The sequence below is a fragment of the Micropterus dolomieu genome, linkage group LG08 (assembly GCF_021292245.1).
Source record: "Micropterus dolomieu isolate WLL.071019.BEF.003 ecotype Adirondacks linkage group LG08, ASM2129224v1, whole genome shotgun sequence".
Classification (NCBI taxonomy): domain Eukaryota; kingdom Metazoa; phylum Chordata; class Actinopteri; order Centrarchiformes; family Centrarchidae; genus Micropterus; species Micropterus dolomieu.
The window spans coordinates 5,314,036-5,329,918 of NC_060157.1; the positions used below are offsets into that span (position 1 = coordinate 5,314,036).

Genomic DNA, 15,883 nt, shown 5'->3' on the forward strand with positions numbered 1-15,883 from the left:
AAATTATCTTAATCGTTTTAATATTTAAACAAATTTTATTACTTTCTACTTTTATAATCTGCACTCTAAACATCAATTCAGGCAATAGATGACCATCACTTAATTATATGCACTGTTGCAGTATATATATTCTTAGATTATTTTAATGAGTTTGGCAGTGTTTTGGTGTTTGAGACATCAGGTTAATCTATGGAAATTTTATTTATGTCATTCACATCGCATGTAGTGATACAGACGAAGAAACAAAGATTAAGGAAATAAACTTGTTTATTCGTATTTGTATTTATTAGTTCATATTTTTTGTAAAAGGTGAAATTTATCAACCTGCTGACAGAGTGTTGTACTAACTACTGTAGTTAGGTACACTGCAGAACAGTTTTGTATTCAACACAAAACGGGATTATTTCTAAAAATATTTTGTAAAAGAAAAGACCATACTGTTTAAACAGTTAGTTTTAATTCATGGCGAGTTTATTTTCATTAAAAATTTGTAAATTATTGCTTCTAATTCATTCTTTTACCAAAGTGAAAAACATGCTGTAGTTTGGCGAATAAATGAATATTGACTATTTACACTACCAGTCAAAAGTTTCGACACACATTCTGACTCAAATGTTTTTTCTTCATTGTTATTCAAGATGCTGACTGAGAGAATGCCAAGAGTGTGCAACTCTTTCATCAGAGCAAAAGGTGGCTACTTTGAAGAATCAAAAATGTACAACATATTCTGGTTTGTTTATCACTTTTTTGTTTACTTATAATTCTAAATGTGTTCTTTCAGAGTATATGTCTTCAGTATTAAGTATTAATGCAATGAAGAAACTAACAAATAAAAATTGAACATTGAATGGTGTGTCGAAACTTTTGAGTGGTGCTGTATTTTCTGAACAGTGGGTTGGGCAAGTTACTCAGAAATTGTAGTAAGTTACTTGTTACTTTTTACACCTTCAAAAATTAATATTACTTTACTTATTACTGGGTATTAAAAGTAAGTACTCATTACGTTACTGTATTTCTTTCACTAACCCTCTAACCTCCTTCCTAAAAAGTGTCAGACAACCTGTTCAGCAGCTTATTTTAGAAATTAATCCACTTTACTGGATCAGTTCATTAGGAGTCGACAATCAACCAAACTGAAAAAATTACAGCATCTCAAACTAGTACAGACTATGTATATACAGTATTTAACAAAAAAAATAAACAAAGCAAGTCTCTCCCGACTTTCTAACTAATAGCATATTCATAACAGTAGCAAGGAGTGGGATTTTTACAAAACATAACATTTCTTAACGCCACTGGCTGAAATAAAAAAAATTAAGCAAGTCACTCAAAAAGTTGTTGCACTAGTCTATATAATAGAATTAACGTATTGAGAAATTTTACAGTATGATGCCGAAAGACATATTCCCACATTTCAATCGTTAAAGCCTTACTCGTTACGTTGCTATATTACTTTCACTACCCCCGCCCCGTGGAACTACTGTATTATATATATATATATTATAAAAGCAGTATTCAGTTTTTACAAAAAAAACATTGCTTAAAGTCACTCTCTCCCAACAAGTGCATGCATCACTGGCAGCAGCAGACTCCCAGTGAGTGTCTTCCACGTTGCTGTGCTGCTTTATGCTTCAATATATTAGATGCAGACTTTTTCACGGTTTAAATATTTTTGCTGATCGCACAAAGTTCTTTGCCTGTTAGATTTTGACAAATTCAAAGTAATGGCAATACATACAGTATTTTCTTTTGCCATGGATTGAAGTATGCATATAAGATTAAATTTAATGTTTTATAAATATTACTTATTTACCATTTATACATTTAGAAGGTCGAGACCGTAGTCTTTGTGATACATTAAGATCAATGGAAGGGTTTAGTCTCTTAACAAGCCAGACTGATGAACACCTGTTCTGTTATAGACAGAAATCAGAAATCAGTAACACAGTCCTCCAGTCCTTGTCACAAGTGTACTTGTCATTTTAACAAAAACCAAGTCTTACCTTAATGTAGCAATATGCAGGGGGTTGATGGAGAGCACGTTTGCATATTGGCTGAGCAGACTCCCTGCATGGTTATTGTCACATCTCAACACTGGATCTACACTTTTTGCAATATCCATAAACCTTGCTGAACACTCCCCAATTAGAGTATCCAGTAAGAATAAATCCTTTGTCCAGTTCTGTTTCATTTTTTGAGCGTCTGCTGTTTGGTGCCAAGTGCAGCTGGCTGCTTGACAGGCCTCTTGTAAATGTAAATGCTCCGTACTTCTATAGTGCCTTTCTAGTCTTTTCGACCACTCAAAGCGCTTTTACTCTACATCCGCATTCACACACATACGCTCAACCAGAATCTAACATTCACACACAATTCGGGGTTCTTGCCTTCGACCTGGGGGAAAGCTGGGATTGAATCGCCACCCTTCCGATTAACAGCCAACCCGCTCTACCTCCTGAGCCACAGCCGCTCTTGTGTGGTCTTGTGTTGTTTTCATCCATACAAACACTACCTGACTTGCAGAACGTTCCGATTTCTTTCCAAAGGCCATCCCAGTGTTGCTCGGTCCTCATTTATTCAAAACATCTGATCATGGACTCCACAACACTTGCGGCCATAGCCAACGTCGATTCCTTCCCCTGAAGAGCCTTGTGTGTGACATGGACCACGCTGAGTAACTGATGGAAAGTAATAAGACAGACACAGAACTTAAATCGCGTCACTGCAGTGAGCAGACCAGACGCAAACCTCCGGTGAGGTGGCACAGACAGCCCGGACAGGGTGGACGTCAGGGCGTTCATTGACTCTTTCACTGCAGACACATTCTTCCATCTGCATGCCCATCTAGTTTCACTAAGTGCAGTTAGCTCGGCTGTGATGTCTAACTCCTTCTGAGTGTTTTTGGACGGCTGATGAGTCCCCGTGAAAGGGGAATTCAACCTGGCACCGAAAGCCTCGTTATGCTTTGAATACCATTTGCACATCTCAAAAAAATTCCCGCGATTGGCTGAACTGTCATCATGCCCTCGTAGAGCTAGCCCTTGCTTGCCAAAATACAGCAACATATCAACGACAACGGCAGCAAACTCCCTGTTGGTCTGAACAGCAGCCTTGTGAGAGCTGCTCAGCTGTGCTGAAATGGAGGCCATCCTTTTCAATGTTAAATAGCTTAGACATCCACTATCATTAACTGTTGCTCCAGTGTTGCTAGCGCTGCTGGCGGTATGGTTTCCAACTTTGTCTTTTCCTTATAAAATATCAGAATATCCATCTTGTCAATGTGAGGTGAACTGACTGTCTGGCTTGTTAGAGATCTTTACCAAGAAATTTAGGCATGCTCTGTTTGAGTTTGAGCTTAAAAAAAATAAAAAATAAAATTAAGATGAAAACATAAACTGAATTCTCAGTTATTAAATGCAAGTTATGTTTTTGTTAAAAATATATTTTATATATCAGATTTTTTTACTCTCCACCCCAATTCCACTGCCTTGTAGCCTGTTGGTTAACCAAACCAACGAACAGAGCTCATTCACAAAACATAAACGAACACAAGCACAAGATGGTGGTCATAGCGACACAAACAGTAGGCTAATAAAGGCAAAACAAGGAAGACACCGACATTTGTATTCTTTAATTTTAGCCTAATTGTGCACAATACAATACCAAGGACAGCATCCTGTTCACATATCTTTTAGGAAGGAATTTTTGGGTAGGCTTAAGCCTTATCCGCCGGCCCTGCCTATCTCCCTCATTCTCCATTTTTCTTTAGGCTTTTTGTGAAAACAAATCACTTGAACAACATAAGGTTGAGCTTCTCGACTTAAAGTGCTTTGACCTGCCACGCAATTGCGCACACATCAAAGAAAACAAACCAAATCGTGCTCTGGTAACGCAGCGTTACTTGGATTAGTAACTGTAATATTAGGCTATTACTGTTTGTAAATAGTAATCCCTTACACTACTCATTACTGGAAAAAGAAATAATATTACAGTAACGCATACAAATATTTTATTTTGGTGGAAAAATTTTGTGTTTTGTGTCAAAGGATTAAGAATTGTAAACTTTCCTTAAGTTAAAAAGTTAATAATTAAGAACGATGAGGCATGAAAACAGTATCTAACGGCAATAACATATATTTACACATTACTGTTGATGCAAAAAAACACAAAGAACTTATAGAATTGTTGGGGTTTTTTTCAGCAGCTAGTTGCTGTTTCACAACATTTTCAGTTACTGTAAAACCATTTTAAAATTTTGTCACCGACAATTTGTCACCAAGAACATTTAACATAACTGACATAGTTTACTGTTAATTTCACCGAAGTAAATCAACATAATAGTTTTCCAAAATAACATTGCAGTTCACTGAAAAGATTAAAACCCTAAGCATCCTGGAGTTAACCCATGCTGAGTGGATTTAATCAGTGAAACTTTCAGATCTGTGAACAGTTTTCATTCAGAACTATTGCCAAAGTGTGAAACTAAACTGGCTGTTAGTGCAGGAGGAGGCAAATCAATCGCATGATATAGCGACAAGCTACTACTATCGATAGCAAACATTGTTAGGGACGCACCGATCCAATACTGATTGTTAGCATACTTACTAGATAACTCGGACCCAGTAACGTTGCTGTAAGTGCTCTTGCATCAGTTGCTGTCTAGTTTTGTTGGCTAGCATGCCACCTGAGTTTAAGCAACATTGTGCTGCTGCAGGACAGCGAGGAGATCGAGGGTGTCAAGCCGGAGTTGGGGGAGCGGGCAACATAACTGGGCTTAGCAGCCTCTCTCGACAACAAATACTTCTTTAATTTTAACTTGCACTTTAGTTAAATAAGTAATATTTAACTTAGCCAAAACAACTTAATTTTAATAAAACTTTCATATGTTCAACACAAATATTTAAGATAAGCTGAAAGAAATTGTAAAAGTTGTTCTAACTTGAAGCTTTAACATGTTTGGCGTTCACCTGTGAGAGTAAATGAAGCTACTGCTGATGTTAACTAACAGTAGAGTACAGAGGAGGAGAAGCGTCTTCGGCTTGCCTGCCATCCAAGCTCGCTTCTACCCGCGGCACAGAGTAGAGGACATTATCTGCTTTACCACAGGGGGAGCTGTTGAGCGAGGCAGCTGCAGCGTTGGAAAAATCCACCTGAGAATAGTTGAGTTCATTCGAGTTGTCTTCAGTCTGAAAGAAATCAAAGAAAGCTTTTTTGAGGCTCTGTAGATTATGTTTATATGAAGCTAGGTCTATAACTATAGCACGTTTCTTCTTACAAACTGGGGTCCTGCTACTCTATTAATTTTTCTTAGAAACCATTTAATAAAAAACATAAATGTCCTTATAAATTTGAAACAATAACTGGTGTAAAGTTTGTTTGAGACCACTTTTTTGAGGACATGGCCACAATCGTCTCTCTATTTCACAACTGCTGTACAAATAAATAGCAGTTTCATTTGCCTCAGACAAAGAATGTTATAAAACATTTCGACATCCTGGTTGAATCTTTTTATTTTAGAAGATTTACTGCAATGGTAATTCCAGAAAAATCTCTAAAGGTGTTTTTTTTTTTTTTTACCACAGTGTTTACTTACTGTCTTCTGAGAACTGGCTGCAGTGACAAAGCTGTAGTCATCGTCTGTGGTTTCAACTCCATTTGGTTTGGTGTATTTAGCGTAAGTTTTAACTCTGGATATTTCTACAGGAGAAGATCTGCTCTGTCTGTCTTCATCTCTGATCTCCTCATACATTGGATTAGGCTGCCCGGAAGAGAAGAGGGGATTGGTTTGTATCACTATCAGCAGGTTCTATGAACACTGAGGCTGAGATTTCCCATATTTACTCAAACTTGCCTTTGTGACATTAGCATACTCGCTTTCTACAGGAGGTTCTGAAAAACAAGCAGTTCAGAAGATTAAACCAATTAAAGAAAAACATGCAGCAACAAAAACGTTCCAAAATTTTCTGCTACTTAACAGGAATTTAAAGAGGAACTAAAAGTCCCTTTTGTGCATCCCTGTTTGTGTTCCCATCACATCTGAAGAATCAACAGGATGATACAAATTAGACAAATGACGGATTAAAATTTTTTCACACACCATATTCCACTTTCACACTAGGAAACTTTCTTTGTATTTACTGCTGTGTGACTCTGATATTTGAGTTGAATGTAATGAATGAAAGAAAAGAAGACTGAAAACTGAACATTCACTTCCTCACATAAACAGTTACCATCTGGTTTCATGTTTAGTTGACAGCATGTTACGAGTCACAAAACTAGCAAGGTTCTACAGGAACTGCCAGATTCAGTTTTGGACAAACCTTAATTGCAAAACAAATTTCCAAATATTGTTTTCTCTATGTCAGTGTTAAAGTTGTGAGATAACAATCCTTTTCTACTCGACTTTTGTTAACAAATTACTTAGACAACCTGATCCAGGGTCCCCCTAAAATCATGTAACCAGAAGAAATTAAAATTTTCTCCCATAAATAAACTTTACCTTTGAAAGATGAGGTAATTTACACATTAGTTTTTACATACACCTGTGTGTTATTTGTGAGAATACTTGTTTCACATGTGAAAGCGGCTTTACAGGTGGTTATTTTTGTGTGAGAAATACAAACTTTAAGATGTCCTGTTGCCTTTTTCTGTATGTGTGTTTCCTGTAGGCTCACCTTTGGTCCTCTTCCTGCAGAATATCAGCACAGCCGCTGATAATAAGATGATCATGACGACCAGAATCAGACCCACATACAGCAGCACGCCTGTCGCTGTTTGAGCAGTAGAATGTGTTGGTTTTACATTAACACTTTCTGGTTCATGGAATAAAAGGAACATACAGGATTGGAGTTCATGCAGTGTTGTCAAACTAATAGTAATAGCAACTAAATGTTTAAGCTATTAAATCAATAGTACGGTAGGGGCAGGTTTGGTTATTACTAAATATGAAAGATATTTAGAAATATTAATAAATATTTACAAATTATTAGGGCTGCAGCTAATGATGATTTTAGTATTCAAAGCTTCTATAGATTATTTCAACGATTCATCGATGCGTCGTTCAAGAAGTACTTTAGCATGGCGGCAGCAGCAGCGATAGAAGTGATAGATATTTATTGGTCCATTTGGAAATTGCCATCTTGTGACAGGAGTTTTGAAGTCGTTGTGGCGTTCACACTACGTGACTGATTGGTGACAGGGGGCCACAGACTACACGAGCTGACAGCGGTTGTGTCATCCGACGCTGGTCTCCAAACCACATTTTGTCAAGAAAATGTGAAACGGGAAATGAGCGATCCTGCACACGAAACAGCTGCTGTTTGTTATTATAGAGATAGTTATTAAGACAAAGAATCTGGGTGAAAGGATGGATTAGCACATGCAGGTAGCAGGGATTGTCTGAGCTACAGAGAGAGCTGGAGGTGAGTTAAAAGGTGCAGCTCCCCGACACCCAGTTAACTCATGACTGTGAGGTTACAACTCACGGCCCAAAAAGGAGAACAAGAGCGTGCTGTACTATAGTTACATGGATTAAACGAAGCATCATTTATAGGGTGGCATTAATGGCATTTATAGGGTGAATAATAATTCACCCTCATTAGAGAAGAAGGCGGAATTTGAAGAAGATCTGCAGTAAGACAAAGAATCTTTGTGACAGTGTGACTATGTAGTATTAATGGCAGAAATGTGCTCCTGTAAGGTTTTATTTTTTCATGTCAATAGAAGGCTATATTTAAATTGCTTATTATAGTTTTCCAGATCACTTTAACATTTACCTTGAGGAAACAAGAACAATTTGAGCAAGAAACTTTAATTTAAATTTCAGTCTTTATGCTAATTCTATGACTCCCTGCTATAGTGTATTTGTATAATATTGGGTTGTTAACTGCAATGTTCACACATGCGTGGTACAAATTGGGTGGGAATAAGCATGCGTAAGTGAAGAACAGACCATACAGAAAGGTGGCGCAGCTACAGCCAATCATTACAGACTCTTACCTCGAGCTGGACCTTACTGAATATTTTAACACTATTTTACATAAAAAAGGTGGGCAGTCAAGGTTGAATCTGAGCACTGACCATCACAACAAGCAGTTATTACAAAACAATACACAAATAACCACAGGCAACTGTATTTAAAAGGCATAATATGATTTATTTCAGCACAGATTAAGGATCAATAACTTCAGTGTGTGTGTGTGTGTGTGTGTGTGTGTGTGTGTGTGTGTGTGTGTGTGTGTGTGTGTTGCTTAATAGATGGGGGAAGACCAAGGAACAGGGCGGATGTGACCACATGGGTGGCTCGTCATGCAATGATCCAAAATGACCGGCAGGCCCGCGAAATGTAAGCAAGTTTAGGTAATCCAGCAGAGTGCTTCTCTGCTCGGATTCTCAGATAGCCGAGTTACCGCACTGTCGGCGGGTTCAGTGGCGCACTGATCCTTGGAGCAGCAAAGAAATCAGTGGGGGTGATCCTTCTCTTTGCCACTTGTCGATACGAGTGCCATGGCATGAAATATAATGAGCCAGAAGCTCAGTATGGAGCCTGGACGTGTTCATGTGCTGTTGTTGGCAAAGGAGGGATTGGCAGTTCTTTCATTGCTGGTTGTTGTTTCTCAGCCACTGTGTTTGCAAAACATCTGAAGCCTCGCTGAAGATATTGAGCTTGACTGAGTGAGAGCATGTGTGAGGAGGAGAGCTGTGAGCATGTGCACAGGCAGTCCTAGCTCTAATGGGTTGTTTTGTTCACGGGGTGGTGGATTCTTGTAAATGGCATTAGGAGCAGTATGAGGAGCCACGGGAACCTGATATATTTTTACAGAATTTCTGTCTCATCAGGATATAGTGACTATTAAAGAGGTGGTATTATGCTTGTTTTCAGATTCAAAATCCTATTTACGGTTTGTACCAGAACAGGTTTACATGGTTTAATTTTCAAAAAACACCATATTATTTTTTCATGCTGCACTTTGCTGCAGCTCCTCTTTTCACCCTGCGTTGAAGGCTTTGTTTTAGCTATGGAGTGATACATCTTGTCTCTACATGATCTTTGTTGGGAGTTGCACATGTGCAGTTCCTAGTTAAGGACTACCAGTTAATCAGAAGCAGAGAAGGGCAGGTCAATGAGAACCAGCTTCGATTCAGCTGTAGGCTACATGTTGCCGACTATCTTAGCAACATGTACTGGAGCAAGAGTTTCAGAGTGGTGATTTATTAATCTGTAACAAAAGTATCTTTCATCCATAAAGTTTTAACTGAGCTCTGTCTCTACATCACAGTAACAGCTTTATGTCCATCGACTGCCTGGAGGGTAGCTAGTGTTTGGAAGGGAGAGGAGAGCTGTGTGCTGCAGCTCACTGTTTTTCCACCGGTGTTTTTGAGCGCGTGTCGGGCTAGCTGCTTGATGAGCATTATGACGCACATTTTGCTTTCATCCATGTGTCGTCAAAGGGATGAAAGGGAAACGGCTGGACTACAAACGAGCTGTTTTCAAGCAGTTCAGAGCAGAGTTTTCTGTGGGAGATGGGAACTCCCTTTGGGCTGGAGTTTGGGCTTTTTGACTTTGCAAACCTATTACATGCACAAAAAAGATATATAACTCAATAAAGGAGATGGAAAAAGGCAAAAAGCACAATACCACCTGTTTAAGGCAAATATGACAAAGTTATATTAAAAAGATTTCTCTTCTGCTTCTTTAAGTAGCAATGAACAGACAGAGATTTAGCTGCGGTTTCTTGGTTATTCTAGGCTTTTGTTTTACATGCAGGCTGCTTCTTTGTTTTCCATAAGGTGAGGTCCCCAACAATAACAAAAATTCATTTAAACTGACAATTAATTGAAGTTCTACACTTACAGGCACTCATGTACTTGCACAAAATCACAACCCTAATACATGAAAGCATACTTTATCTACCTGTATGCAAATATCCTGCATGCACAATTCAAGTTGGTGTTTTTAATTAAATAATCCATATTGATTAACTCACTGGTGAAACTAATCTAATCAAACTGTGTACACTGTTTAAGTGAAAGACGGAGAGAAACTTTGACAGGAAAGAAAAGACAAAACACTAATGCTCATAAAGCTCAGGGTTTGTGGGGTTTCGAATTAAATGACATGATTCAGTGGGTCTGAAGCTCTTTCTGAATGATGTAAACATACCTGGACCTGCAGCTGGTGTTGTATGTTCCTGATGAGTCTGCTTGGTAGCTTCAGGAGAGGCTGATGAAGGTGTTGAGCTTTTTGAACTGGTGCTTAAACTCTGTGTTGTCGTCAGTGTGGAGGCTGATGGGACTGATGTTGACAAAGGTCTGGGAGTCCAGTTTGGTTTAGAAGTGATTGGAGCTGTGAAACACGAAGAACAGAATAAAACAATCAGATCCTGATTGTTCAGATACAAAGAAATCCTGATGATCATATGCTCCTTGTAGAAATCGCTATGGTAATATTTCAAATAACTCAAATAAAACAACAATGTTTCAATGTATTTTAAATCCCACAGCTACATGCAGCAGGTAATCATTGTGTTTGGTGCAACAATCTTCAAATCAACTGTAGTGTGTTCATTAGTGTGACAGTTTGAGTTGATCAGATAGTTTACATGAACTGTTGGTGTTACAGGAGCATTTATCAGTGTTCACAATAATGAAAATATGCAGCTGTAAATATAATTGTTAGACTAAACTTATTGGGTTATTTGAAACATCAGCAACTGTCAGTGAACAGCTCATTTCATGTCTCTCAGTAGAAACTCACCATCTTCAACTCTGATGACAAACTCCTCATATGAATCTGGAGCCCAATCTCTGTCCAATCTACATCTGTACCGTCCTGAGTCAGACTTAGTCAGATTTGTGATGCTCACATTCATGAGTTCAGAAGAAAAAACCCGCCCTGTATATTCAATGCTGTATCTGCCACTCTGAGCTCTGTCACCAGCTGTTTCAACGAGAATGTCTTTTTCTTCACATTCATTCCTACAGAAGATCTTCCTGCTTCCAGAGAAAGTGAAGGAGCATTTTACTGTGATGTTTCCTCCTTCAATGCCATTATGAATTTCTGCATTGATGAGACCAGTTTTTCCATCCTGCAGTGCTGTTGAAAAGATGAACAATCAATAGTTAGTATCTTTACTTCCCATAAGATGCAGCAGTCTGATTGGTTTTACATTTACACAAATAGTTTTCTATTTATTTATTTATAAGGACAGCACACACCTAAATTTTAAATACCATGTTGATTATCTTGCAAAAAATAAATTCACATTGGGTTTTCTGTATAGGCTAAAGTCCTGTTTCTCCATGGCTCCATGGTTCTACTATGGCCCTTGGTCTTGGAATAATAATAATAATAATAATAATAATCCTTATTTGTAGAGCACTTTTCAAAAACAAGTTACAAAGTGCTTTAACAAGTGTAAAGAATAATACAAAAAAAAGATAAGAGCATGAAAATTTAATATAAAATTAGTAAAATACAATAAAATAAAAGGGATAAAATAAAGTCAAATAAGATCAGGAAAGGCTCTCCTATAAAAGTATGTTTTAAGAAGGGACTTAAAAGAGTTCACTGACTCAGCCGACCTGATTTCCTCGGGCAGGCTGTTCCAGAGCCTCGGGGCCCTGACAGCAAACGCTCTGTCCCCTTTAGTTTTCAGTCGAGACTCTGGAACAGACAACAGACCTCTGCCCGAGGATCTCAAGGTACGTGCTGGTGCGTATGGGACTAAAAGTTCAGAAATATAACAAGGCGAGAGGCCATGAAGAGCTTTTACATGATGTGCGGAATGATGTGCAGACCAAACTCAAACTACAATCCCTCATCTCTCCAAATGATTTTGAACGTATAATAAAGGAGGTGGTCACTGCTAATTGCAGCTGCTTTGCAAATTCTATTACCACTTATCTGTAACGGGGTAGACCTGTATCAGCCAATTTTGAGTGCAGTGGTCGTGTGAGGGGTGAGCACTTAGTGTGAGTGTGCATTTGGTGGGTGTGGTTTTGCACTTGGGTTAATTGCATGGATATGGACTAATGGCAGACAGGTGTGCTTGGGCATGACATCCATCTGCAAACTATTTAACCAGCCACACACTAGGTTCAAGAGTCTTCTGTTTGTCTCCTGTGTGCAGGTACAGAGTGATTTTGACTGTCTTCTTCCCTGGGGGTAGCTCTTGTTATGTAGGCTGGTGGTAGTGTCTGTATGGGATGGTTTATGAATTGATGTTGTTCAGAGTCTTCTGTTTGTCTCCTGTGTGCAGTGTGCGGGTGTGCTGAGGCTGCTGATTCTTTGCAAGAGTGTGGTACACGGCTGGGTTGTGGTCTGGGGAGCTGCCGGTGTAGAGCCACAGCTACTCAGTAGAGTTACCAGAGGCCCAAGCAATGAGGCTACAACCAACCAGCCTGTGACCAACAGCAGATCCGTTCCTGTTGTGTTTGGCTTCGCCCACGCAGGAAGACGAAGTTGGGGACACCCGGCCACGACAAACTGCAGTTCTGTTTAACTAACAGTTTCCCCCATTTGAACTCTCTTTAACTATCTTAGACTCAGTTTTGTTTTAACCCTTTGCATGTCTATTTTATACAAATAAATTTAGAGGTTATATTTTGTTCTATTGTTGCCTGCTTATTTTATGCACTGGCTGGTCAATTGGGAACTAGTTTGGGGGTGTTGCATAACTCCTTACTACTAAATACTGTTGTTTCTGTGAACAGTACTATGTAGGGTATTATGTAATACCTAAATGTTTGTGTTGCTGTGCTGTGTCTCGGTGTTGACATGTTGTGTAGACTTGTTTTGCTATGTTGTGATTGGTTTCTTATTATTGTTATCTGTTCAATCCTGCTATCTGACCGTGTCTTGACTAGGTCTCACTTGTTAAAGAGGTTTTAACCTCAATGTGACATTCCTAGTTAAATAAAGGTTTAAAAAGAACATTAACCAACAGTAGTGGAAGTGTGCCAGTGTTAGCCTAGTGGCTAATTTTCAACTGCAGTCCTTTCGACAAGATCTTTTGAAACCTTAAAAATTATAAAATATACAGAGCAAGTACATTGAAACGCTATTAAAAATGACAACAAAACAGGAATTTCCTAAAAAAAAAATGCTACATAAACCATGCAAAACATGCAGAAATAGTGAGACATAAGTACAGCAGCAGCAGGCACCATTTAGACACAGCTAGCCATGCAAATAACAGAAAGTAACAACACACAACTACTATTGTTACATGCAAAAATGCAGGATCACAAGGAAAAAGTACACACAAGTATTATCACGTTGGTCTTATCTCACTCATATCTTAACTTAAGGGACTTAAGCTTTATGAATCTACCTCATAAACATCCTGACACAAGAAGGGACTAGACTGGAGTAAAATAACAGTTTTTTTCTGAGTTCATTAAGAGGTTGTAGCTGAACACAAACAGACACAGTCAGTGTGTCTGTTGCTTAAGAAATTGCTGAAAATGATGCAAGGAAAAAAAACACTTTACTTTCTGTCTGAACACATGTGTACCGAACAGTGTTTGTTAAATGCACAAACATTACCGAGTTAGAAGTATGTTAATGAAAAGAAAGGCCTTGTGATTTTTATCGATCCCAACTTATCCAATTAATGCTGCTTGTTTTCTAAGATTGATTTTCTGCTCAACTATCTGCAGTTGTACTCAGTAATCAGCTCCACTAGAGAAGATGGAGGTAAAGAGTTCAAACAAATACTGCTATTTGGGGTTTTTTGTTTTGTAATTTGATTTTTATTTGTGCATCACTGAAACTTAAATGAAATCCCAGTGACCACTTATTACAAGTCCCAAGCATTGTCCACAGAACTTTATTTTCAGAGTCTTGGGTTGCATACATCTTACACTGTATAAAACTGTATAGCTTCAATGAAGGGCTGGAAAATCTGATTCAGAAAATGTGGGATACTGACTGTGTGATTTTACTGACCTTAAAACTACTTAAGGGTAAATAAAATAGAAGAATAGAAGTATGTTTAGTTAAACTTCTTATTTATTGCATATAAAATGTATAATTAATTGCTTCTTTGCGTGTGAAGACAGGTTTTCACATGTAAAATTAATATTGTGTGATGGTAGGCTGACACATGGGGAGAAATGTTCACAAACTGTCAAATACCACGTCAGAAGAAAAAAAATGTCTAAAAAAACACATAAGAATTAGTTCATCAGCAAGACTAAGAATAATTTGCTGCTGTCCTTCCGAAGCTGATTTTTTTTTCTGTTTTTAGCTCTAACAGAGTAAACAATGATTTAAGAGCCAGTAATAATTAAACATTCACAAACTGTCTAGATTTTGAAAACACTGTTAGTGCTGATTAATGTGGGGCGTTCTTGTCTTCAAAATCTATTAAATATGTAGTTTCCTTTTTTGTGATAATTTATTGAAAAGTAGTATTGGGATGAAGTTACAAGTATGTTGAGCCACACAGAAAACCCATAAGTGGTATCTTGTACATGGGCCAAACATCCACAAGAGAAAAGCCAGAGCGACTCTTTCGCACCCCTCCCTTCCTCTCACAACCCTCTATGTGTCCTTTACATAAAGTGTAAATGTTTCCTGTGTTGTGAAGCTACAACTGAGCCGAGTGAAGCAGCAGAATATATTCCTCTGTTATAGTCAAAACAATACAACTGCAATGTTTGTATGAATTCTTACACAATACAAAAAGAGAAATATATCTAAACAGGACAGAGACAATTAGAACATTTCTGTTGTACTGTAGTTTTACTTGGTAAAGTCAAATAAAAAGTAGCAGAGTGAGTCAGTTCCTTTACCAATTTACAGGTTTTTTTAAAATAAAGTCAGTAGTTCCTGTATGACGTGTAACCACAGAAACCACAAACATGTTGTTGGAATGATATGAGATGTAACGAAACAGAGTCAACTCATGAGAAAGTGTTTCCCCATCTTCTGAAAAGTTTAACCAACTGTAAGTAAAGAAAAGATAGAAAAAGAATAAGTGTACTCACTGAGGAAGAAGAAGCAGATCAAAGTGTGATGGACTTTCATGTTCATGTGGCTTTCATGAGGCTCTGATGGTTTAACGTTTCCTCTCTTCCGTCTTTACCGGCAAACTAGGAACTACTCACTTCTCTAAACGATGGAGTCCCTCCTTCAAACATCACACACCCTGATCTCTACTCTCCTCCTGCCTACATTAAGTTTTTTCCCCAATGCAGAGTCAAATACCTACCTACATAAACCTAAGTTTATGTATGATTTTATACTTTAAAAATCAGTCATATATTTGTTTGCACTGCAAATAATCTCCATCTTATTAACTTATATTTTTACTATTATTGAGTCCTATATGTTATTTTTTTATTAAATAAGATCAAGATACATTTAGCCTGTTCTAATATGTTTCAAGTAGAAATAATTTTAACACAGCAGAGGCAGACTTGTGACTTTTATTTTGCACTCAAGTAAAAATGAAGTTCATGTAACATACAGCCTGATGAAACTGAACTATTTAAAGTGTTTGCATCTCTCTGTCTATAGAAGTCATCGGGTGAGAAACAATACAGTATACTCCCTGAAGTAATTTCTTCTAACATTTCAAATGTTGAAGCCTTGGTGGACTGCATTTTTAAAACATACAAATTCAATGTATGAATCCCTATTGTTACAAGAACAGAGGGCGTAAGCATCACTGTTACCTCTTTCCTTCCACTGGAAGCAGGAAGTACTTCTGTGAGGTCTGAAAGTTTGTTATTTAAGGTGCCAGAGAGACAAAATACAGTCCACGAAGTCCAGTTTGAGGAACATATCATTGAGTTTTAAGGAAAGTTATCACAGTGACATTTATTTATCTTTTCTTGCCAGGATCACGAGGTAAACAATAGGAAAACACTTGAAGTT

General features: G+C 37.9%; 1 protein-coding gene across 2 annotated transcripts; it reads right to left on the bottom strand.

Annotated features, from left to right (window-relative positions):
- Positions 1-3,613: 3,613 nt before the first annotated feature.
- LOC123975391 lies at positions 3,614-15,079 on the bottom strand. 2 transcript variants are annotated; one of them, XM_046056852.1, is made up of 7 exons: positions 14,992-15,079; positions 10,754-11,092; positions 10,160-10,342; positions 6,672-6,767; positions 5,849-5,886; positions 5,591-5,755; positions 3,614-5,183 (listed from the first exon to the last, which is right to left on the bottom strand). In XM_046056852.1, the coding sequence occupies exons 1-7, from the start codon at positions 15,035-15,037 to the stop codon at positions 4,995-4,997; spliced, it is 1,056 nt and encodes a 351-aa protein (XP_045912808.1). In that variant the 5' UTR covers positions 15,038-15,079; the 3' UTR covers positions 3,614-4,994. The 2 variants fall into 2 exon arrangements, with proteins under 2 accessions (XP_045912808.1, XP_045912807.1); XM_046056851.1 differs by having other exon boundaries at positions 6,672-6,809.
- Positions 15,080-15,883: the final 804 nt, after the last annotated feature.